The 25221-nt window shown below is 49.3% G+C and overlaps 1 protein-coding gene across 1 annotated transcript; it reads right to left on the reverse strand.

The window, feature by feature from the left end:
• Positions 1-297: 297 nt before the first annotated feature.
• On the reverse strand, positions 298-23510 carry SCNN1G (sodium channel, non voltage gated 1 gamma subunit). Its single transcript, XM_012644936.1, has 12 exons — positions 23169-23510; positions 21112-21421; positions 19091-19281; positions 17999-18102; positions 15264-15427; positions 5018-5116; positions 3327-3444; positions 2661-2739; positions 2493-2550; positions 2199-2260; positions 928-1003; positions 298-672 (listed from the first exon to the last, which is right to left on the reverse strand). Exons 1-12 carry the CDS (start codon positions 23483-23485, stop codon positions 298-300), a joined length of 1953 nt encoding a protein of 650 aa, XP_012500390.1. The 5' UTR covers positions 23486-23510.
• Between the last annotated feature and the right edge of the window lie 1711 nt (positions 23511-25221).

The raw sequence follows: 25221 nt of genomic DNA on the forward strand, positions 1-25221 counted from the left end.
GTCCTCCCTCTGGCCTTCGCCCGGGCCGGCGCCATTTCCTTAGGACCCGGTGTGTCTCTAGCGATGTGCTGAGAGTTTGGGCCAGGCAGTTGTTGAGTGTCGCTGGGCAGGGCCCAGCGGGTCCCCTGCACATGCTCAGGTCCCATCTTGTTGTTCAAAGCAGGCTTTTAGTCAGCATCTCTGAAAAACCCAGAGTAGGGGCAGAGGGACCCCTCTGTGTCTGGGACGCCAGGTCTAAATTCTCAGACCATGGCTGGTGGTCCTGACTAGATCTTTCTTCCCAACCTCGCTTCAGGGCTAACCCGGCAGCTGGGTATCTGAGAGCTGGGTGGAGAAAGCCCTCTCCAAGCGCAAAGTATTGTATCTGGGGGGCGGTGTGCCGGGCACCTGGGCCCCTGGGGCCGGCGGCAGGCGCAGAGCAGAGGTGAAGGTGGGAAGGTCATCGTCTACATTGAGGGCCGGATTGTCCTGGCCCCGTGGGCTGGGGGGAGCCTCGGGGCAGGGAGGTGCCTGCCTCAGGGCCCACCACTCCTTGGCTTTCTGCCACTGGCGACGGGCAATGATAGAGAAGAAGTCGATGAAGAAGACCTCAATGATCTCAATGACACAGACGACAGAGCAGCTCATCCACAGGCCCAGCTGGCCGCCGAAGTTGGACAGAAGCATCTCGATCTGCAAGGGAGGCCAAGCCACGCTGTGAAGAAGCCCCTCACCCCAATTGGCCTCATGCAGGGACCCTCATTCCCAAGGGAGCCACTGGCTAGCCCCGGCCCTGCACAGGCTTGAGGAGGAAGCAGGAGGGCTTCCTGTCCTCTCTTACTCTGTGTTCTAACCCAAGGCCCAGCTGGCCTGGAGCGGCTGCTCCCGAGGCCAGACAGAAGGGCACATTCGTAGACCCAGGCCAGGTCCCAGAAGGAAGCCACTCACACTGTTGGCTGGGTTCTCCATGATGGATCTCTGGTTCAGGTCTTTGTAGAATATCAACAGTTTGGCCAAGTCTGTCCTGCAGAAATTCCAACAGGTGAGTTGGGAACCTCAGCATTCTACCAGATGACCAGCTCCTTGGCATGGCTGTCCCCTCCTGCCCCAGCCCTCTGAGCTCTGGCGGGGTGTGAGAACCTCTCCCAGGGGGCTCCGTCTCTACCCCCGAGCAGATCTCCAGGCTGGGCCTGCTTCTCAGGCCATTCATTCACTCAAAAACTGTTTCCCAACCTCCAAACAAAGCCAGTCTTCCCACCCATACTCCCCCCGTACCCTGTTCTTCATCAAACGCTGGCATTTGTAATTGTTTGATTGCGATCTCAAGTACACGCAGGAGCCAGGCAGGCTGGGTGTAAGGTAATACGATAACAGCCAGAATGGCGGCTAGCATTTATTGGCCACTTCCTGTGTTGCCAGGCACTGTTGTAAGAACTTTATATGAATTAACTCATTTAATTTTCACAACAATCCTACGAGGTGGGTAGGTGTGTTTTAATCATCATTTTACAGATGTGGAAACTGAGACACAGACTGGTTAAGTAACTAGTGCAAGATGACACAGTTCATAATTGCTCAAGCCAGCATCCAAACCCAGAGAGACCTGGCTTCAAAGCCCGCGTCTCGACTGTTGCACTAAACTGCCTCTTGATCGGACTATGGTGAGCCATACTGCGGCTCATTCCAAAGGGGCGGCTCTTACTCAGCTGTTTGGTGCTATGCAAGAACAGAGGGTCATATTGCCAGCACTTTCGATCTTTCAGAAAAACCTGGAAATAATGGATTACTTTTGTGGGGCTAGATTTGGCCTAGAGGTCACTGGTTTGCAATAGTTGGTTTGATGGTTTGCAATTGCTTGGTCACGGTCTGTCTTTATCACTAGACTGTGAGCACCGTGGGGGCAGAGACCACGTCTGCTTTGTTTTCTTGGTTCCTCCAGCACCCCACAAAGTGCCTGGCGTGGATGCTCTATGAATGTTGGAGTCCGAATCGGCTCCCACCGGGGGCAGGCCCAGCCATAGGCATTGTGGAGTCGGGGATGGCCCAGAGGAACGTGAGTTCGCACGGCATGAATCACAGATGTGGGCTCACCCTCTCCTGGCTCTGAATACATGAATGAGTGAGGGAAGGGCAAGGAGATGGTTTGGCCACGAGGAAGCAAGCGGGAGGCTGGGCCTGCAGTGGGCAGAGGCGGAGGAAACAGGTGGAGGGAAACTTACTTGTTGAGCTTTTTGTTTATTTGCCGGCTTTGGTCCCAAGTGAGAACAGGCAGCAACCATTTCTGTGACAGATAAAACAAGAGGGGGGCTGAAGACAACTCAGAGGCCAGGGCAGCCCCCGCTCCACAGCGTCCTCCCACTCCCCACCCCCACTCCCACCCCCACCCCTGTCCCCTGGCCTCGGCAAGACAGCTCCCTCCCCCCCGACCATGCCCCAGGCAGAGGACACAGCACCGATGTCAGTGAGGCTCCAGGCCGGGGGCTCAAGGGGGAAGAGTGGGAAGAAGAACCTACCTCCGAAACCACAGATGGCCACTGCGCCAGGCTGGTGGTCAGTGTCCACTCCTTAAAGCTAAGGGAAGGAGGGGACAGAGTGAGCGTGGGCTGCCGGGCTCAGGCCAGCTCTGCTCGTCCCATCCCCCCAGGTCCCCTCACCTGCCCCACCCCTCAGGGTCCCCTCACCTGCAGGCCTCCCGGCACACTGACTGGCAGCCCAGCTCTTCCTGGACAAAGGCCTGGTGCAGCTGGTAGTAGCAATACACTGAGGGAGAAGGAAGAAGGTGACATAAGTGTGGGGGCCACAGGGCCCTTCCCGGGAGTCCCCAGGTCACCAATGGTGCCCGTACAGTCTCATTTTAATTATTTCTCCTTCCACTTTCTACAAACACTGAAGCTCCCTAGAAATACATGCTACTTTGTGACATTGGAAAACAATATGGTGGCGGTTAAGGAAACGAGTTCAGGGTTATGCAGCCTTTGGTTTGGGTCCAGCTCTGTTACTCCCTGGCTGTGTGACCTTGGGCAAACTGCCTAACCTTTCTGAGCCTTGTTTACCTACTCTGCGAAAGGTAACTATCCACCAGTAGTTCCCACCTCCTGGAGTTGACTGAGGCGCTCAAGCTCTTAGCACAGACTGGGTGTAGCATTTGGTCCTTAACTGGGAAGTATAATCCAAGCCCCGCATGACAACAGACGCAAAACACTAGTAAACGGCTCTCTACCGATACCTCCCTAGATACCTCCCTCGGGCAAAAGACAATATGGGTAGGGGCCCAGGAGTGTCCTAGCACAGGCTGGCGCCAGGGGGCTCCGCTCCTGGGGGTGCAAGGCTGGGTGGGTGTCACTCACTCCAGTTGGGGTGCTGCTGGTAGTTGCAGTAGTTGGCTGCGGGAGGTAGGGGCTGGCTGTACTGCGCGCACCCGCACTTCTCCACCATCTTCGCCTGGAAGCACGAGTGAAGGCAGATCTGAAAGAGGAGACCCGGAGATTGCCTTAGGCTCCTTGCACGAGGTGCCAGAGCGCTCCCTGCACACCCCTCATCCCAGAGCCCTGGCAGACGGCGCGGATGTGCCCCGTGTGCCGACTGGGCGGGGGTGGTCCCCTGACTCCAGAGGGCCCAAGCTGAGAATTTGGATTCACTGAGACACAGAAACTGGGTTGAGCTGCGGCCGGGGTGGTCATTTTCCGTCACACGGGTGCCGACGTAGAGATGAGTGGGGAAATTGGAGCAGTTACCAAGAAACAGAGAGAAAGAAACACAGTCCAATTCTCAGGTCGAAGCCCTCCACACTGGATCTCAGGGGGTCATAAACTGCCACAGTATCTATCCATGAAGCTTATAGCGAAAAAGCTAAGGGCTTTTGCCTTATTTTGCTTTGCCTGGGGGACAGGAAGCTAACGGCAGGGGCTCTGAAGGCAGGCTACTCAGCAAATCCTAGCTTTGCCACCTACCTGCTGTGTGACCTCAGGCAAGTTTCTTAACCTCTCAGATGCTTTGCTATCTTTGTCTTTGAAATAAGTATAATAACACCTACTTCATGAGATTGTTGCGAGCATGAAATGAATTGTTCGTACTCTCCAATGAGCTCACCTTTTATTTTATTTTGTCTTAAAGTCCATTTGATTGTGTTTGTTTCTTTTTTTTTTTCTGTACTTTAATGGGTGCAAAGTCTTTCTGTTTCTTATAAACAGACAATCTCTGACTAATTGTCGCTTTTTCCTCAGTGTCACCACCACCTTTCTGCTCTGCTCTCGCTCTGTGCTGAGGGTGCCTGGTCCCTCTGCTCTGCTGGGACGATCTTCGTGGATTCTGTGGGTACCCAGGTGGGCAGTGAACTGCAGACTCCCATACTATGAGGGTTGAGAACCCAACTGCCCACAGGAGGCGGTGATGTAAGTTGGGGGGTGGTGATACTGCAGGGGCCAGAGAATATGAGCCTGGTTTACCGGGGTGGCTCCACCTACTTTCTATCCTGCAAGAATATTGGCTCAATGTTATGTTGCCATATTGTCTCGTTTTTCAGAGAAGTTAAAAATCTGCATTATCTTGTGAAATTCTCTGACTTTTAAACACCATCCAAGCTAAAAAAAACCCAAATGTGCCGTCTGGAAGGGGGCTGGGCACTGCCGATTAGCAGCCCCTGATGCGATCCCACTACCCCTGCGATTGTTGAGACACAACTTGCCCAAGGCCATGAGCGAGTGAGCAGCACATGGGCCCGGAAGCCACGCTCTTCACCTCTCAGTCATTTCTGTCCCGGACTGCTTCTGTCCTGTCTCTGACCTGCCAAGCCCCACTTGGGAAGTGGGCCTGTCCCGGCTGTACATTGTGTTCCACGCAAACCTCAGTGAATCAATTAAGCTCTGGTTACAGACGGATTCAGAGGACTGGAACCAGCCGGCGCCGTTTGTTCTTGAGGTCTTTGGAGGAACCCCAGGGATCCTCCGCGGAGTTCCTGGTCCCAGCCACACCCCAGCCTAAATAGAACTTTGCCTCCTGGGTCCAAGCCATAACCCAGGGCGCCCCTGCAACCCCATACCTGGAGGGAGTAGGCAGCCTTGTAGATGTTGCTGACTGGCACGTCGCTGCCGTCCTCCGTGCATTGGCTGTAGGGTTCACTCAGCTTGAAGGACTCCGTCTGCAATCACAGCAGCCCACATTCAGCCTGCCTCCCCCGGGCCCAGACAGGGGGCTTCTCGAGCACCCTTGGGAGCTGAGCAGCCCTTAAGTCATTCACTGAACAGGAAGTTATTGAGCAACTACTAGGTGCCGGGTGCTGTTGCAGACACTGTAGGATCATCAGTGACCAAGATAGACAAGCTCCCTGCTCTTATGAGCTTACATTCTGGTGGGGTAAACAGATGGTTGACAAGCAAATCAATAAATAAGATGCTTTTGGATAATTCTGGATGGTGATCCATGAAACAAAGTAGGGAGACTGGTGGGGAGTGTGAGGAGGGGGCAGTTTTCCCAGAGAGTGATCAGGGAAGGTGTCTCTGGGAAAGAGACCCTGTCGGCTCAGCATGGAACAGCCAGAAAGGAATGGCCTTGTCCAGAAATGGACAGAGTAGGATTGGGCAGGGGGGGCCGCAGAGGCTCGAGGCAGGAGCATGGCAAAAGAGAGAAATCACTGGAAATGAAGTCAGAGAGGGAGGCTGAGACCAAATCGTGCCCAGCTGAGAAATCTGGATTTGGTTTTCTGAACAGTAATCAGCAGTTGGCAGATCCACACCGGGAGATGGGAGGGGGGATGAGGAAGCTGAGTGGGGACTGTCAGCTGCCTGGGATCCCCGTCCCTGCGAAGGACCCATTTCCTCGTCTTCCAGCCCCAGACGTTGACTTGGAAAAAGTTGACTTTCTTAGAAAGAGCCGAGGGAAGCCCAGCAGAGTAGAATGACACCCTGATCACCAGAGGAGGTAGAAGCATCGTCACCCAAAGCTCAAAAACCTTGTTCAATGATGTCCTATTGTAGTTCACTGTTTGTCTCTAGCTGAATATTTGTCACTGCAAACAAACAACTCAGACAAGCCAAACAAGTGCAAAAAAAAAAAAAAAAAAAAGGACTGGCGGATAACATCTTTAAAGGGGGAGCAGTAACTGAACACAAATCGTGACCAGCTTACGGCGCAGTCCCAGGGTCTGTGTGTGCACGGTCACGTGCCCATGCACGAGCATGTCAGGGGGTGGGGGAGGAGACAGGGTAAAAGGAAAAAGGATGGCAGATTTGTGGGAGGGCAGAACATTCTTTTCTCTTCGAAGAAAGAATGATACTTGGGGGAAAGGAATCAGAGGTTTGATGCGGGTGGAAGCGCAGCCATCTCCAGTGGCGATAATCCCTTTCTGCCTGCATCATAGCTCATCTGCTGACCCATCAATCTCCCTCAATTAGCTGCAAGAACCTCGAGGGCTATCGACAGTGCTCATTTGGAAATGTTAAAGCAACAGAAGCAAACAGAGGGAGAGTAGCTGTCTGGCCTCCCCTCTTCCCCAGGAGTGCTGACAGGTCAGATCCTGCATCTCAGACAGGACACGGACTCACACATTCACTGCGCCCTGCGATCTGCCCTTCCCACTAACAAGGGCAGCATCTTTCCGCGTCAGTACAAAACAGAGAGACTTCATAGCTGGGGAGCAAACACGTGTAGAGTGCCCGCCAGGGTTGGGCTGGGAACTGAGATGAAAGAGGCCAAGCAGTGGCTTTCCTCGAGTGCATCTGGATTCTGTACCATCCTCTGAGCTTCTCCAAGCAGCAGGCCCCCTGGGCAGATGTTCCTTTGGGTCCCCAGGTCCTGCTGAACTGCTCCCAGAGCACAGAGTGTCAGCTACGGGCTCTGCCTGCCCCGGGCAGGAAAGTATGATGTCCTGGCATCCGGGCGAGAGGGCTGTGCACTCAGGCAGGCCGTGCGCAGCCAGCAAAGGTGGCTGGGGCTCCCTCTCCCTTGAGAACCAGCCGATGGGCCACTTCCAGGAAACCGATTGTGAGCACTCAGTGGCCCTTTACTCTGCAGGGATGCTTATTGAACTTGGAACTGTTGGGTGGCTCGGGTTGCTTTCTGAAGCAACCCGGGGCAGGGCAAACGGGGCAAATGGTCTTTTCTGAGTGGGACAGAGATCTGGAGCTTCTCGAAGACTAAACTGGATGAACTTTGACAGAGCTCTCTGCCCCAACCCAAACTTGGAGTTTTCCAGAGCTGCTGGCTTGTGCGGGGTGGGGAGACATTTTGGCTTCTATCCTGACCCCTAGGGGCACAAAAACAAAAGTGTGTATATGTGCATGTGTGTATGTGTATCTGTGCATACACATGTACACGTAAGAGTGTGTATGTGTGTGTGTGTGTGCACGCACAGGTATGCGTGGGCGGGCATCAGTGTGTGTGTGTGTGTGTGCACGCACAGGTATGCGTGGGCGGGCATCAGTGTACGTGAGCATATATGTATACATATGTGGGACATGGGACCCATTTTTATCAAACCAGGTCCTTTCAACTTCCTTCTGAGAACCCTGTAGGAGGGAGGCAGTTGCACAGGAGTCCTTAGCTCACCTCTTTAAAGGTATGAACTGTGCCTGGGGAAGCCCAGGTGGCAGCAGAGTGTGTGGGGCAGGGAGGAGGGCAGGGGAGGAGCGGGGAGGCCTTTATCAAGCTGCCATGGTTTCTGGCATGGGAGAGGCGGCTCCTGCCTTCTTGCAACCCTGGGAGCTTCCAACCGGCACAATCACTCCTCATCTATGAGGTGTCAGCCCAGCCAGGCTATTCCCAGACAGGGTGGCTGTTGGACAATTGTTTTCACAGTTCAGTGGTAAAGCCAGCAACTGCCCAAGCCACCTTCTCAGGAAGACTGCTTCGCCACAGCTCAGAGGTTTGCAGACTGTGTTCTGTCTGCACCCTGTTTTAGGGCCCGTCACAGAGGGGTGGGAGGTAAGCAGGCTGGTCTCCAGGCTCGCCCAGAGTGGTCCTACAGTTCTCTGTTTCCACCGTGGACATTTCTGGGTAAGATTTCCTTCGAATGAAAGACTTTCCCCATAGCAAAGAGGACTTCCTGCTCCCAGCCACTGAGGGCACAGCCGACACATCCACCAGCCCCAGCCAACAGGCCCCACCAACAGGAGCCCAGTCTGGCTCTGGGGGTAAATGGGGGCCCCTTCCCTCCCTCAGTGGCCAAGCACTGTCCTTATTTCTTAAAATGGGCTGCTGCTTCCGGGGTGAGGACAGCAGCGAGAGCTGCGTTAAAGATGGAACAGGTGGATGGTTTCTTTCTTGAGCCTGTGCCTGGGCCTGGGAGAGCTCGTTATTGAGGAGGCTTTGGTTGCTTTGGGTGTCTAGGCTGCCTCAGGCCCTATCCTGACCGTCCCCTCTACCCTGGGAATAGGTGGGTGGGCTTCTGAGCCCTCCTAAAGGGCTTCTTCTGGAAGCACCATGTTATGATCAATGATCAATCGCCCCTAAACAACCAGCAGTGCCAGGCAGGCTAGCTAAGGCATCCGAAGTACAGGCCTATTTTTATTAAACAGCAACAGTTTACCTTGACTGAGAGCTTACAATGTGCCAGACACCCTGATAAGCACCGTACATGTATCAATTCATTTAACCTTGACAACAGGCTCACTGCAGAAGAGGGAAATGAGACTGAGAGACAAGATAACTTGCCTAGAGTAATATGGCAGGCAGGAGATAGAGCCAGGATTCAAATCCAGAGTTCACTCTCTCAACCAGGCACCTCCAAGCACTGTTGTGGGGATTAAGTGAGCCAAGTGAGCTAGGCACAGTGTCTGGCACATAGGAACTTCCCCAGGAGGGGTAGTTTTCATTATTAAAATACGTATGCCCTCCATGCATGACCTCATCCACTGCTGATACGGCAACATGAATGACGGACGCCCCCAAATCTGACCTCCAGCCAAAATTTTTCTCCTGTGATCCAACTGACCACTGGTCATTTCTACCTAGGTGGCCCATGCATACTTTAAACACACCGTGTCTGTGGAAGATTGCAAAAGTGGCCTAAATCCTACCATCCCATAAAGAGATAGAGTCTATTTTCCAGGCCTTGAATCTGGGTTAGTTGTAGGACTTAAACTTTGGCCAGTGGGATATTAACAGATATGATGCAAGCAGAGGCTTGAAAAAGGCTTTGTCATTGGAACTTGCCTTCTCTTACTGAGCTTGGAACCTGAGACTGCTGTGTGAACAGGCCCAAGCCAGACAGCTGGTGGAGGAGAGGCTGCACTGGGGAGAACCAAGGTGCGCCAGCAGACTCGGCAGTTGCCCTCAAACGCCATGACCAAGCACTGGTTGAGATCAGCTGAGCCTGGTCTAGATCAGAAGAACTGCCCAGATGCGCCCAACCCAAATTGCCAACCCACAGCTTGGGAGCCATTAAACATTGGTTCTTGTTTAAAGCCACTAAGTTTTGGGATGGTTTGTACACAGCAAAAGCTAACTGACATGATGTCTAAAACTGAACTTGGCATCTCTCCCCACCTAAAACCTGCTCACTCTCCTGTATTTTTCATATCAGCTAATGGCACTCCATCTATCCAGTTGTCTAAGCTAGAAACCTGGGCATCATTCTGCCCTTGGCCCAAGGAAGCAACAAAGGAAGCCTAAAAACAACCCCTGAAACAAGGAAGGCCCCAACAATCCCGCCCAACCCCCGAACCGGGCCCCCAACCCTCCGGAACAATGAAAAGGGCCCCGGTGGGCCGCAAGGCCTCAAAACTTCCCCCCACCCTCAGTATCTCCTGCACCCGTACCATGTGACCACCCGAATCCTAGATCTGGTCCTATCACTGCTCTCCACTGCCTGGCGATTCAAGTCCAAAGGCAACAGTCCAGCCTTCAGTGCACTCCTTAGTGGGCCTCAGTCTACTTTGCAAGTTCCACCTCCCACTCAGTTCATTTCAATTCAACAGAGATAGTGTCGCTTCAACAGTGGGCTTAAAATGCTCCAGGCCCTGCAGTACAGGGAAAACAGATACTGAACATGTAATTAAAAATCTAAAAGGCTGGATGCAGTGGCTCACGCCTGTAATCCTAGCACTCTGGGAGGCTGAGGTGGCAGGATTGCTTGAGCTCAGGAGTTCGAGACCAACCTGAGCAAGAGTGAAACTCTATCCCTACAAAAAAATAGAAAAATTAGCTGGATATGGTGGTGCACACCAGTAGTCCCAGCTACTCAGGAGGCTGAGGCAGGAGGATCACTTGAGCCCAGGAATCTGGAGCTTCAGTGAGCTATGATGATGCCACTGTACTGTAGTCCAGGTGGCAGAGTGAGATGCTATCTCAAAAAAAAAAAAAAAAATACTACAAGAATTTCACATATAATGGTAAACTCTACATTCATATAGGAAAATAGTATATTGCCATTAAAACTGGGACTGTAGAAAACCATTTAATGCCATGGAAAGATGATGATGTATTTTGAGTAGGGGAATAAAAGTAGATTACAAAAGAGTATACTCAGTAGGGTCCTGTTTTCATAAAAATAAAACAAAACAAACAAACAAAAAAATTAGAAAAGAGAGTGGAAGGACTGTGCCCTCGATGGGCTTATGGGTAGTTTAACTCTCTTTTGTTTGTTTTTTTCTTTGTAATACATTAGAAATGTTATTTGCATATGATAAAGTTTGCACTTCTAATCAATGGTGAAAGAATTACTCAATATTTCAAGTTAGGCCATTTTGTTAAGTATTTGAAGGAAGAAGTAAATTTGATCTCCACTCCACATCCTGCTGAAAACAATTCTAAGTGAAATCATAAAATAACTGGAAGCAAACTCAATTCGGTATCTGATCTCAAAGAATAAAAACCCTCAATACACATAAGGACCAAAGAAGAAAACAAAGACCTAGACTATGTAAACATTTGATGTTTTGTGTATGAGAAAGTATCACAAAGAAAATGAAAAGGAAAGCAAAAGCTGGGAAAGATATTTGTGACACATACGGCAAATAATTAGTATCCTTTATGTATGTATAATTAGTATCTTTTATATATGATATACTAGTATATTATTATGTAATAATTTATGTCATATATTTTATTTGTATGTATATCTCACTCATAAAGGAGAGGGGTGTCAAAAAAGGCAAGGAAAAACCTTCCCTAACCCCTCTTTTTACTTCAAACTTATTTTTCCTTCCCTTTGCATCCCTTTTCTTAAAAAATGTATACTAATAACCAATATTTTTTGAGCACTTACTACCCACCAAGCACTTTTCTAAACGCTTCAGATGCACTCACTGAATTCTCACCAGCCATGAAGTAGTACATTATGATTATCATTCCCATTTTACAGATGAGGTAACTGAGGCACAGAGATTACACCACCAAGTGCAAAGCTGGGGTTTGAAGCTCAGCCGTCTGGGCTCTTATAATCCCTGTGGTACACACACGGCACTTGTGAAAAGAAGTTGTGTATGTGCTTTAGGATAAAAAGAAACAGTAGGGTTTGCGATGCCAGAGGAGTCTCCCCACTGTCCAGGGCCCAGCCCCACACCTGCCTGGGCGAGTGGTCCACCCTCATCCACTTCCTCGTCTCCCATTCACGACTCAGCCCATTGTACTTTGGTTTCTGTTTCACTCCTTCCGCTGAAAACCGCTCTGGCAAAGAACGTGGGTGACCTCTTGGTTGCCAAACCCCAAGTTCACCTTTTACCTCACTTTACCTCTCAACTGCATTTGGCATGTTTGGTCATGCCTTCCTTGAAGCTCCCTTCCTTGATTTATCTGAAACCAACTCTTTCCGGCTTCTCCTCCCACTTCTCTGCCCCTGTTTCTCCCTTTTCTTTCTGCTCAGCCCTTAGACATTTGCATTTTTAGGGTTCTGTCTCAGGTCTTGGGTAATGGCATTCATTTCCACGTGCAGAATTACCTCCCAGATTTTCTCCTGAGCTCCAGGTTTGTAGCATCTTACTCACTGGACATTTTCATTTCACCGTGATTTACTAAAGGCACCACAAATTGGGTATGTCCCAAACTGAAATGGTCATCTTCTCCCCCAAATATACCCCTACTTCGTAGTCCCTAATTCTGAGTCTGGCATTCTTCCACTCCACTGCCCAAGCCAGGACCCGAATACCAATCGAACTTCCCCTGGCCCTTCTCGCTAACATTGGTTGTCAAGCCCTGTGGCTCCTCTGCTGTAATGTCCCTAACATTTATTCCCTCTGCTCATCCCCGCAGACATTGCCTCAGCTAAGGTTCTCATTATTTCTGTCTAGAATTTCTATAAATGTGCTGCCTCCGGTATACTGATTTTTCAAAAACTTTCCCTACACAGCTTAAAATCCTTTCTGTGACTCCTTTGTCATTGCTATGCCCTTTGTCTGGACTGCTTCTACCTGCACTATTTGGCTATACTTGATCCTTTAAAAATTTATCATTTACAAAGTCTTCTCCAATAGCTTCTGTCTGGGCACCCACGCATCTATCCGTCATCCATCCATCCATCATCCATCCATCCTCCATCCATCCATCCATCATCCATCCATCTTCCATCCATCCATCCTCCATCCATCCATTCATCAGTCATCCATCCTCCATCCATCCATTCATCAGCCATCCATCTTCCATCCATCCATTCATCAGCCATCCATCCTCCATCCATCCATCCATCATCCATCCATCCTCCATCCATCCATCCATCATCCATCCATCATCCATCCATCCATCATCCATCCATCTTCCATCCATCCATTCACCAGCCATCCATCCTCCATCCATCCATTCACCAGCCATCCATCCTCCATCCATCCATTCATCAGCCATCCATCCATCCATGCATCACCCATCAATATTTACTGAAGATCTACTACGTTCTAAAAACTGAGCCCAGGAACCAGACAGACAAGGTCCCTGTTTCCACAGAGATTGTGTTACAAAGGGGGGTTGACATTTGTCATCCCCTCTAAAAGGTAAAATCTTTGAAAGTAGGAGCTCTGCTGTGTTCATCTTTGAATATTTAGTCCTTTGGACACACAGTCCCTCAATGAATAAAGGAAGTTTTGTTACCCAACTGCCTGAGTCTCCCAGCTTAACACACCTATCAAAAAATAAATAGAAAATAAATAAGAAAGGAAGGAAGTCTAGTTTGTTTGGACTTTTTCTTAGTGACCCCCTGCTGACTTCTTAGTAATCCCTGATTTTTTATTGTTGTTCTAAATAGCTCATAAATCTGACCTAGAGCTGACGGACCCTGCTCTGTGGCTTTGATTTTTTTTCATCTCAAATTATAATAGGTGTAGCAGAAAACACACCCACGACTTTGTTTACCCACCATTATTAAAGAGAACATTTGCTTAACAATGTGTTGGGTATTTCCAAACTCAGAGCAAAAAAAACAGCAGAATTCCTTAGCTCTCGTACTTTTGCAAGCTATCTCAGCTCATCCCAATTTGCAGACACTGTGAGAGGCAGAAGAGAGGAACAGAGTGAAAGGATGAGGGGAGGATGTGCTGCAAATCCCAGGTCCTTCTTCGTGGTGCAGAGAAAACTGCCTGGGAAATGCTGGATTAAAATGCTCACTGTTGTGGGCCGGGACTTTTGCCATCTACCAGTGAACAAGGGAATCGATGGCCTAGGCACTTAAGTGGTATCTCAGAGTCTTTTCAATCCACAGTTTAAACAGATCGGAGGCTCAAGATGTTTTCTCTTTTCTTGGGCCATCAGCATTCACACAACCCAAGCTCGTACACCTTCCTTTTCCCCTGTGTTAGAACAAAGCCCCTAAATGGCATGCCCCCTGAGAGCATCTGAGTTCCCAGAACAACCATGCCGATGGTTTCTCTTGTCCAGGGATGTCCCTTTGATGGGGCACCATGAGGCATGGAATCAATTTTCTCTGCAGTAGCACCATTTCATTTCCTCATCTCCCCTGTCTCAGCTTAAATATTGCTTCCTCAGGAAAGCATTCCTTGAATCTCACCTCCCCTCAGTAACGAACCCTAGGTCAGGCATCCCATAATATGCTCTCATGCACCCTGGAGTTCTCCCTCGACATTTTTTTCTTTTTCTTTTTTTTTTTTTTTTTTTCGGAGACAGAGTCTTGCTCTGTCACCCTGGGGAGAGTGCAGTGGCCTCATCATAGCTCACTGCAACCTCAAACTCCTGGGCTACAGCGATCCTCCTGCCTCAGCCTTCTGAGAAGCTGGGACTACAGGCATGCACCTGGCTCCTTTAAATAAGTTCTTAATAGTCATTCTATGAAAGCAAGAGAAAGAGAGACAGGTGGAAAGACAGACAGACACTGGTATAAAGAGACTCCAGGCCTGCAAACAAGCAGTGGCGTGACCAGGGGCATCAGAGCACACTCCTCACCTGCCCTTTTGCTCCCATTGGGCATGGCTGACTCAGGGACGGGAGTCTGTAGCCCAGGTATGCTTCTGTTGACAGGTATGAGTGTTCTCAGGACCCAATGGGGTCACAGAAGGGCAAATACTTGGAGGGAGAAGGGACTTTTGGTAAATGAGGTGGAATTGATGGAAGTGTGATGAGCTAAACAGACATTTGATAGCCCAGTGATTTTCCATTAGGCTTTAAGATAGTTGTTTGCGGCCGGGCACGGTGGCTCACGCCTGTAATCCTAGCACTCTGGGAGGCTGAGGCGGGCGGATTATTTGAGCTCAGCGGTTCGAGACCAGCCTGAGCAAGAGCGAGATCCCCGTCTCTACCAAAAATAGAAAGAAATTAATTGGACAGCTAAAAATATATAGAAAAAATTAGCTGGGCATGGTGGCGCATGCCTGTAGTCCCAGCTACTCGGGAGGCTGAGGCAGGAGGATCGCTTGAGCCCAGGAGTTTGAGGTTGCTGTGAGCTAGGCTGACGCCACGGCACTCTAGCCTGGGCAACAGAGTGAGACTCTGTCTCAAAAAAAAAAAAAAAAAAAAAAGATAGTTGTTTGCAACATGCATGAGCCTCCTGGCAGCCCAGAAAGATAGAAGTTAATCTGCTCTATTTATATATTATGTTACTATTTATATTACTGGCAAATATATAATTGGTGTCTAATGCCTTGTTTTCAGTATAGGTTCCGCAAATGCTAGTGTCTTTTTTTGAAACAAGGAAGGTTCATTAAAATTCTTTTCCCAAAATGCTATCCTGTCCTCATTCATACAGAAGATGCAAACACAACCTTTAGTATAATTATTAGAACCACCATTGGAAAATCCAGGACCATGCTCCCTTTGAAAACAAACACCCTTTTCCATAAGCTCCACCTCACTAATTGTCCTTGAAAACATCTGTCCTTCCCTCCAGGCCTGCAGAAATGAGAATATCCTCTTACCAGGTGCATTCCCATGGAAGTGGCCATTGCTGTCTCGATCTCCGTTCCCACGTCTTCGATAAAGGGGTATTCGTCCTGCCGGTGGATAATCACCTTAGCCCCGGTGGAGGACACCAGGAAGGGGTTGTATTCCTCTTCGTTTATGTACAAGATGACTTGCAGCCCTGGGAGGATAAAGCAGCCTGCTGTGGTCAAAGGCTAGGAAAACATTCCCTGGGGGTAGCCTACCTCTCCGGCTGTTTGGGGGCCTCAAATCCAAGACTCAGGCATTTCCAACAAGTGAGAAATGGATGATGCTAGACTGGAAGTTCCGTGAGGTTGGGAGCTGAACCTGACTTGCTCACTCCTGTGCCCCCAGGGCTTAGCCCAACACAAGGGTCCAAACACAGTATCACAGTCACGGCTCTTGCTAAGAATACATTTTCGCTAAGCGTAAGGAAACTGCTACTCTGCCTGAGACATGCATCTCCATGTGGCCCTTTGAGATGGGGAGTTCAGCTGAGCATCGAAAGGGATGTACGGTGCTGGGGCTGCTTATACCCTCAGGGAGAGCCCCCGGGAAAAGACGAATCATTAGCGGCGTATCTGTTGGCCACTGCTCCAACTTCCCTCTATCCTCCTGCTCTTGTACGCTGCAGTCTGTTCAGCACCCGGCAGCCGGAGGGACTGAATATTGGAACTCAGACTAGGTCACTCCCTGGTCTGACACCTTTCAGTGGCACCTCCTGGGATACATGGGGATGCCACAGAATAAACCCAACTGCGGCTGTCAAGGTGATGATGCTGCGGCCCCTGCCTAGCTCCCCCTCCACCCCTCCTCCCACTCTCTCCCTCCCTCAATAAGCTCCAAGCACACTGATCTTTTCTTTGTTTCTAGAACACATCAAATTCATTTTCTTCTCAAGGTCTTTGCACTTGCTAGTCCCTAAAGTGTTCTTAGTGGATCTCAACATGGATCTTCTCATCCCTAAACAACCTTCCTCACAGAGGCCTTTCTGGACCTTCTTATCTAAACTAAAATCCCTATCCCCGCCCCAGCCATGCCATCTTCCCATCCTGCTGCTTTCTTCTCCTCAAGGCACTCATCAGGATTTTTAACTGGGTAATGTCTGTGTACTTGTTTACTACTTTTTTAATCTGTCTCCCTCCACTAGAATGTAAGTTCCCTAAAAGCAGAGATGGCATCTGCCTTATTCACTGCTATGTGCCTGGCACCTAGAAGAGGGCCTGGTATACAGCAGATGCTCAATAAGTGTCTGGTAAGTGGAAGAGTGAATAAGCAGGTCTGCACGGATCGAGAAAAGAGAACTTTGAGAATTACTCTGACTTTCAACTTGCAAACAAGGGAACCAAAGCCCAGAGGAGAAAAGTGATCTGCCTGTCACACGTAGCAGAGCCAGGACTCTGCAACTCTTCACTCTCAGTTCTCACATGACTTCTTCCCACTGAAGTATACACTCTGAATTACAGTTTCTTACAGACTCGGTAAGAGCACAGGCGACACAGTGACAAAGACCAAAATTCCAAGGGTGGATTTCCTCCACGACAGGGCCTTGCCTTTCCTGGTAGGAGCAGATCTACATATCAAATCATGCTCAGTTTGCATAGGATCTTTCAGGAGTTTCTTTTGTGGGTAAACCAGGCCAATCTGCTGAGTTCCTACCTTCCCTACAAAAGGAGTAGTAGTAGAATAGTAGTACTGGAAGTAGCAATGGTATTATTGGTGGTAGCAGTACCAGCAGCAAGAACAACAATGGTAGTGACTAGTAGCAATGCTAGTAACGGTAATCACAGTAGGAATGACAACAACAACTAGCATTTATTGTCTGTTTAGTGTGTGTTAAGGCTAACTGTGTTCCCCCAAATTTATATGTTGAAACCCTAACCCCCAATTTAATGGTACTTGGCTGTAGAGCCTTAAGTGAGGTTAAATGACGTTGTCAGGGGAGGGAGGACTCTAATCTGATAGGATTGGTGCCATGACAAGAGGAGGAAGAGGCATCACAGCACTCTGTCCCTCCACACACCACAGAGGGAAGGCAACATGAGGACAAACAGAGAAGACAGATATCTGCAATGCGAGGACAGAAGCCTCACCAGAACCGAATTTGCCAGCACCTTGATCTTGGACTTCCCAGCCTCCAGAACTGTGAGAAATCAATGTCTATTGTTTAAGCCCCCAGCCTAGGGTATTTGTTACGGCGGCCTGAGCAGACAGAGTGTGAACCAGGTCTTACTCTAAGTGCTCTACATATTTAAGGTCCTATTCCCACTTTACAGATGAAGTACGGTAACTTGCCCAAGGTCACACAGTGGGTGGCAGAGCTGGGTTTTGGCTCCAGAATCTCTCATCTTAACTAAGATAAATGTGTGTCTACCTCCCTATCTCCCGTCCAGCACATCTGGGTTTAACTGTATTTGGAAGCCAGCTGCCCAGCAGTATTCACCCCAGCTATGAGTTTAAACCAGAGTGGCTCCCCAGCAGAAGGAACCTCAAGAATGTCCTGTTGCTCTCTCAAAGGTAGAGAAGTCAAAAGGGAAAACAGACAATCATGTGGAAGGAAGGAGCCTACGTGAATGCCGCTGGGAACACGGACAATGAAAAGTAGTGTCCCCAGTTTCTGGCCAAGTGCAGAGATCCTGCGCTTCGGGAAGGCTCAAACATCCCCAAAGTCCCGCTGCCACCAGCCTCGCTGTTAGAGGACCTCAGATTTCCTCAGTGCAGGTTTCCTTACCATATTCACTGCCCCCCATGGAGGTGCTGAGGACGGTCGCATTGTCTCCACTGTTGAATGTGTAGCAATTCCCATGCATCGGGTGGTGGAAAAGCGTGAAGTTCCTATGGAGGAAGAAAACAGGTCAGAAAGGGCTGTGCCAGGAACTGCCCTCACACATCTTAGCTGACACCTGCAAGGGCAGCGCTAATGGGGCCAGCTCTCCTTTGGGAGAATGGATGATAGATACAACTCATTTCCCCATCTTTCCTCTGATAAAATAACAAAAAGGCCCCTCATCCAGGTTCACCCACATTGGCACAGAATTAGACTCTCCAGTTTCTGTTCTTTGTCTTAATCCTCTCACCATGTCTCCATCCCGACTTGGCATTCCTTGTTCCCCAAATGCCTCTACTTTTGAATTTCTCAGCCAACACTTGACACTTTTCCATTCAAATTCTCAGTCCTAGGAAATGATCCCCAGAGAAAGAATCACATCATATGTGCCCTTATGGGACTTTAGAACCAACACTCAGGGAGACATGATTCCAAGCACTCAGTTTTCTCAAGGACCAATCTGTCTCCTAACATTCAGAGATGTGGGAAAGACTTAGTATTTAAAAAGAATGAAGTAAGCCCTTCAGACAAGCAGGAATAGTTTAGAATGTTCCATTCATTGCCCAGTAACCACCAGGGATCTGAGTGTTATCTAAAAGGTGGGAAAGGCTTGAAAGCTCAAGTATTTGAACGTGGGCCTTTCTTCTTTCCTTTCTTCCTCCTCCTTCTCTTTCTTTCTTCCTTTGTACTAGATTGGAGGTTCTTATTCATTGGTATGCATGATGGTAATATACAAGGCGATATGTACACTATCAACTACTCTGTTTTTATCAGTAATTTAAAGAGGTTAAAGATAATCTGACACTACGCCATGTACGCCTCACTCACTGACTCTAGAGCCCAGCTCCCATATAAGCAGTTTCCAAAGGGCAAGGTCAGCAAAAAGACCATCTTTTGCTCCCAAGACCTATAGTTGAGCTGTAGGTGCATGGAAGGGGCCTGGCGCTCGGAGATGCCAGTCCTCAGAGGCTGAGAGAGCAGCCTTCCTCTCCTGACCTGGCATCACAGGACACCCCGTCAAAGAAGCAGGTAACCAGCAGCTCCTCGGCAGAATAGCTCATGTTGATTTTCTTCTCCAGAGGGACCTGTGCCATGATGTTCATGTAGTGCAGCTTGTACCACTCCTGAATGGCATTGACCCCCGAGCTGAAGGTGTATGTGGCACAGCTGGAGGTGTCATTGGCACACTGTGAATAAGAGAAGACACCAGGCTGAAGCCATTGGTCCTACCACTACCCCTTAGAAGGACGGTGAGGATGAGTGACTGAGACCCCAGGCCAGAAACTCAGGCAAGGACGGGTTTCTTTTCACTTCTGGGGGCTGGGAGAGAACATCTTCAAGCCTTAAGGACCAAAAAGGTGCTGAGCAAGGAAGGACACAGAGTTCCACTTTTACAAATCTCTACTACCATCTGCCCACCAGACAAGAAGCAAATCTAGTTTCTTTAGGGTCCCCAGACACCCAGAGTTCAGCTGATCGATGCTACTGTGTAATTCCTGCACAACCCTCCCCACCTCCTATTGTATCAGCGGCCAATAAATCTGGATTCTAGCGCAGACTCTAACACTGCACCTCCGTAGGATCTTGGGCAAGGCATTATGGATCCATTATTTCATGCACAAAATGTTGACTGAAATACCACCCTTCCCAACTCCATATGGTAGTTGAGAGGACCCACATTTGAAATATATAATAATGAGAGCTTTAGGGGTGGGGCGGAGAAAAAAAAATGAGAGCTTAACAGGGAAATTGTGATACATTCCAGATATTCTCATCACACAGGGCTTGGAAACTCTTCTGAAAGGGCAGACATCAAAGAATTGATTTTTGTATCAAGAAGAACCTTGTGAGTATCCTATGAAAGGACCCAAGAAGACTTTGAAGTCTCAGTGATTTAAAGGAGGGGCTACTTTTCAGGATCTGGAACGAGAGCCACGAGCTCTCACAATCAGCATCGATGCCATAAAGTGTAGAAGTAGCTCCCATCCTCCCGAGGTGGCTGGGGTGTGGAGAGGCAGAGTGGTGAGCAGGTTTGCCCAGGGAAGGCAACAGAATTCATTTTCAGTGAATGGCTCCCTCTCAAGAGCCCCTCAGATGGGACCAGAGGGGGAGAAGAGAAGTCGGGCCACAGCACCTCATGAAGGCAAGTACTGCAGAGAACATTGGCGTTTCTGCTGTTTATTAACTGTTTTCTTCCTTCTGGTGTCTGCACCCCAATTTTGCTTTGGGAGAATTTCCTTTCCTCTCTTTGGATATGGTCTGATGAGACTTTCTATTAAGATGCCCCACCCTCCATTAGCCAAGAGATGAGCCAGTGACCCAAGCTTGGCCAACCAGATATTCTCAAGATGGACTGTGACTCTTAAGCATTAACAAAAAGAACTGAAAATACTTGACGCTTCTTTAATCCAGCAGCAATATCTGAAAATACCTTCCGTCATTTCTTGCCACCTAGACCCCTGGATTCCCTCATTTCTGCCCTTTTAAGAGGCCTCCATGAGCTACTGATTGCCTTCTAAGACAATTTTCCCTCGCTTAAGATTGCCTGAGTCAGGCTGGGTGTGGTGGCTCACTCCTGTAATCCCAGCACTTTGGCAGGCTGGGAGGGGAAGATCGCTTGAGCCCAGGAGTTCAAGACTAGTCTGAGCAACATGGTGAGACCCTGTCTCTACAAAAAACAAGAAAAATTAGCTGGGCATGGTGGCCCACGCCTGTAGTCCCAGCTACTCAAGAGGCTGAGGCAGGAGGATCACTTGAGCCCAGGAGAGTGAAACCACTGTGAGCTACGATGGCACCACTGCACTCCAGCCTGGGTGACAGAGTGAGATCCTGTTTCTATTTAAAAAAGAAAAAGAAAAGAAGAAAGACTGACTGAGTCGGTTTCGGTGGCTTGCCTCTGAATCACCCCATCTGGCTGTATTCTTCCAGCAGGACTACACGGGCTAATGGCCAAGCAGAAGAGTCCCTGGACCCGACGCCCGCCCCATACCCCAAAACTGTGAAGAAGTGAACCTTACCAGTTGGAATCCCACCACCTGCTTGGACTCATGGACTTGCATGACATTCGAAGCCTTGTGAATTATGCTCCCGCTGACTTTCCTCTTTTGCCCTGTGACAAAGTCCCTGGCCGTGTCCTTCTCTTCGTGATCGAAAACCAGCAGTGGGACCAGGCGGAGGAATTTGGGCCGTGTGTCGTCCGAGGCTGAACTCCAGGACTCTGCCTCTCGGCGCTTCCGAGACTTAATCTCTGAAAAGCCATACAGGGACTTCATGGCCTCTCTGGTCTCCTGTTCCAAGTCAGCTAGAAGGGGGCGCACGACACTGTACCTGCCAAGGGGGGAAGAAAGAGTCAGGGACACGGGAGGCTCCCTTGGCAGAGCACTGGGACGTCCCTGTGCTGCTTTCCGTCACCACGTGTCAGCCTCAAGCCCACATTTCCCGCCCCTTTCACTACTGGGCCTTTCACTAGTTGCCCCATCCAAAGTGACCACTGGCTCCGCAAACAGGGAAAGGCTCATGCATGGGTGACCCCTATGTGACTTTCTGCAGCTTCATCTCTGCCACCACTGTCTGCTTGCTCTCGGGGTGTGTTGATGAATGTGTCCCAACCAGCATTTCTGGAGTGGTGACTGTCAGGTGCCTCCCATAAACCAACCACAGCGAGGACAAGTAAATAACTGCAGATCAGGAGTCTCCCTAGGGGGCAGGCTCTGTCTCCACCCAGCACCCTCTGCTCCCACCCATAGATTATCCTCCAATCAGTGCTGGGCGGGAAGAAGGTGTAGCTGTTAGCTTGATGACCCCCAAGAACACAGAAGAATGATCCAGGAGTTGTCCCCCTTGCTCTAGGCATAGGCAACAGAGCACAGTGATTGAGAGTAGAAACTCGAGAGTCACACTAGCTAGGTTCAAGTTCCCCACCCTGGTACTGGCTATGTGACCTTGGACAAGTCACTTAGCCATTCTGTATCTCAGTTTCCTCCTTTGGAAAACAGGGTTGTTGGGAAAGATCAATGAGCTTATTATATACAATAAACACACACAGATACATATATAGAATTAAGTGGTCTCTATTATTAATTACAGTAGTGTAATTATATTTGTTAATATTTTAGTCCTCCACTACTAGATAAGCTCCACTAAGGCACTGTGTTTGGGTTGTTCAGTTCTATGCCCCAGAACCTAGCACAGTGTGTGTGATGGTTTATAGATGCTGAGTAAATAAATGATTATGGAACAAATAATGGACAGAAGGAAAGAAGGAGGAAGGTGGGGGAAAGGAAGGAGGAAGAAAGAAGAGAAAGGTTTGGGAGATACAGAATGAGTCTTAGACCTGATTTTGATTTTGGTCTTTGCTGTCACTGTCTCATTGATGGCTCCGGAACACTGATTATAGTCTGCTTTGATAATCTTGATAATCCCCCTCCCCTGTTCTTCCCTTCTCCCCACCCCCACACCCACCCTGACAAATTCTGCCCAATTCTGACCTGCCCCCAGGATTAGTGTTCTATAATCCTCAGGAGGACTCTGATGACCCACTAGAACAGGTCCCACGGCAGACAATAGGGCAGTTGGAATGGCTGATCCTGCCCAAGGCCCCATGATCTCAATTAATGGGTCTGGGTTCACCCAGATGAGGGTTTGGGGCAGCTGAGATGTTTCTGGAAGTCACCTGGGTGTCAATGCTGAGTCAGCCTCTCAAGCTCAGCTTCTGGGGAGAGTAAGGATGTGAGCTTGGAGAGAAGGGGGTGGGATGGGGCAGGGAATGCTTAAACTGGGATTAGTGGGGGAGGGCAGAGGGGTGTAGCTCATTCGGATGCTTGCAGCCTCCCCTTCCTGCTTTCCTGGGGCTAGCCCATCCTCAGAAGTCACTGATGGAATGAAAACTTGGTACGGATTTGCAACCCGGGGGAGGGCAGTTTACCAATGTTGGCAACGAATTCAGATTTCTAAAAAACCTGTTTGCAGCCTGGCACTGGCTCCCAGGCTGTGCCAGTTTGTCACCTTCGGGAGGGACTTTGGCTTCTGGAGGGGACTCGACTCCCACTCCCATCACCCGGCTCCTGCCTCTTACTTGTAGGGGTTGATGTTGCAGATGGTGACAGCAGGAAAATCCAGCTTCTGGAAGTGGACTTTGATGGAGACAGAGACGGTGTAGAAAGAGAACACGAGGAGGGCACACTGCCAGAAAATAAGGGCCACGGCTGTCAGCGTGAACCCAATCCACAGGAGGCGCCGGAGGCGGCCACGGGACACCACGATGCGGCGGCAGCCGTGGGTGTTGGTGTTGAGGCAGTACCACCGCATCAGCTCTTTAATGGTAGGCGCCTGCGGGCCTGTCACCGGCAGATTCTTCTTGATTTTCGCCTTGATCTTCTCTCCAGGAGCCATGGTGAAGATGGAACTTTGAGGGCAGGTGTGCTGGAAGGGCAGAGAAGAAAAGCAGGTGAGCTGGCACGCACCAGCCAGCTGCCACATCCCTGGAGGCCAGGGCTGGGAAACACCAGCCCACGTGCCCCTAGAGGGCTCCCTCCCCAGTTCCTCTGTGGGTTGGACAGTCCACACTCTGAGGCCTTGGCCCCTTCTCCAGGATATTTGTTTTTGGCCACCACAGCTGCCAAAGAAGCTGCCTACTCCTCTTACAGCCCCCAGGCTTAGCCCTGTGGGGGCTGGGTGAGGTTTAACCTCTGAGTCACTGGCTGGACGGGCTGAAGAACCTTTTTCCCAGTTCCTGGGGCAGCAGCCCCCCAGCAACCTGACCAACAGCTCTCTTATCAGACAGGGTACCCGTGCCTTATCACCTCCACTGGCCTGCCCTCCTCGAAGGCAGCATTCCTGTCTCATTATGCCCCCTGGTGCCTAGCACAGTGTCTGGCAAAGAGCAAGTGCTCCACAAATTGTTGCCGACAGATGAAATCTACCAAGGGAATTTCCTGGCAGCCACCTTAGATCATGTTCCTGGCCATATTTTTCCCGGGCTTTTCCCTGCTGCTTTATTATAAGTGGAATAATTTTGTTTCTCCTCTTTACAGCCAAGCTCTTAGTGTTTCTAGAGCACCTGATACAACAATAGCCTGCAACTATTGGCCGCTTAATATTTGCCAGGCACGGTGCCATATTTCCTTGCTTCTAAGATACCATTAATTTGGAGAATGCCTTTGATTTAATAACAGCTTTGGGGGAAAGTACAGTATTGGAAAGCAAATTACCACATTCATCAATGTAGATGATGCATCTCAATTATACAAACTTTCCAATGTGAAATAATTCCAGAAATGAACTGACTATAGACTCATCTAATGTTTATATAATAATATATAGTCTCATAAATATTTATAGTCTCTCTATAAATATACATAGAGCCTATATATATATTTCATTTCCTGTTTTAACAATTCCATGAGGTAGACATCCTATTATTATCTTCATGTTACTGAAGGGGAAAATGAGTTCAGAGAGGTTGAGTAACTTGCGCAAGATCACACAGCTAGTTAGTGGAGAAGCTGGATTGGAACCTTGCAGCCTTAACTGCTATGGTATATGACTTTGAGGGGCCTGGTGTTGGTGCTGTCACCCCCCTATCAAAGCAAGCAGTTAATTATCAGTACCTGGAACTAAAGATAGGAAGAAAGAGAAGGGAGCCTGAGCTATTTAATTTCCAAAATCTGAATAGTAAATGCAACTTCTTACCAAGACTTGTGAGCACTAGTATTAGAGGTAGAGGATATATGCAAACCCTGTCCCCTATGGCTTCCACAGTTACCAAAGCAAATTAGGACATACTCTAGAGTAGGGTATACGAGGTGGTCCCCAGGATGCAGTGTGATTCCTTTGTAGAAGAATTAGTAGCTGAAACACAGCACTTGCTCTTCTAAGTACTCCACAGGTATTATCTCATTTAATTTTCACAACAATCTTCTGAGGGGGAGTATCACAATTACCCTCACTAGATGAATGAAACTGAGACACTAAGAGGTTAAATAGCTTGCCCAAGGTCACACTAGAAAGTGACCGAGTTGGGATTTGAACTCAGGAGTCCACACTTTTAACGACCAGCTATGCTACTCCTCAATAATAATAATGACAACAGTAGCAGCAGCAGCAATAATAGCAGCCATCATTTATTG

This window comes from Propithecus coquereli, unplaced genomic scaffold (genome assembly GCF_000956105.1).
Source record: "Propithecus coquereli isolate 6110/MARCELLA unplaced genomic scaffold, Pcoq_1.0 Scaffold223, whole genome shotgun sequence".
Lineage (NCBI taxonomy): Eukaryota > Metazoa > Chordata > Mammalia > Primates > Indriidae > Propithecus > Propithecus coquereli.

Coding starts and splice junctions, on each gene's coding strand:
- SCNN1G (XM_012644936.1), bottom strand. CDS start 23,485: ATGGCTCCTGGAGAGAAGATCAAGGCGAAAATCAAGAAGAATCTGCCG. Junction 19,282..21,111: donor AGGTGGTGGGATTCCAACTG/GTAAGGTTCACT, acceptor TCTTATTCACAG/TGTGCCAATGACACCTCCAG. Junction 5,117..15,263: donor CTTCCATGGGAATGCACCTG/GTAAGAGGATAT, acceptor CTGTGATTGCAG/ACGGAGTCCTTCAAGCTGAG.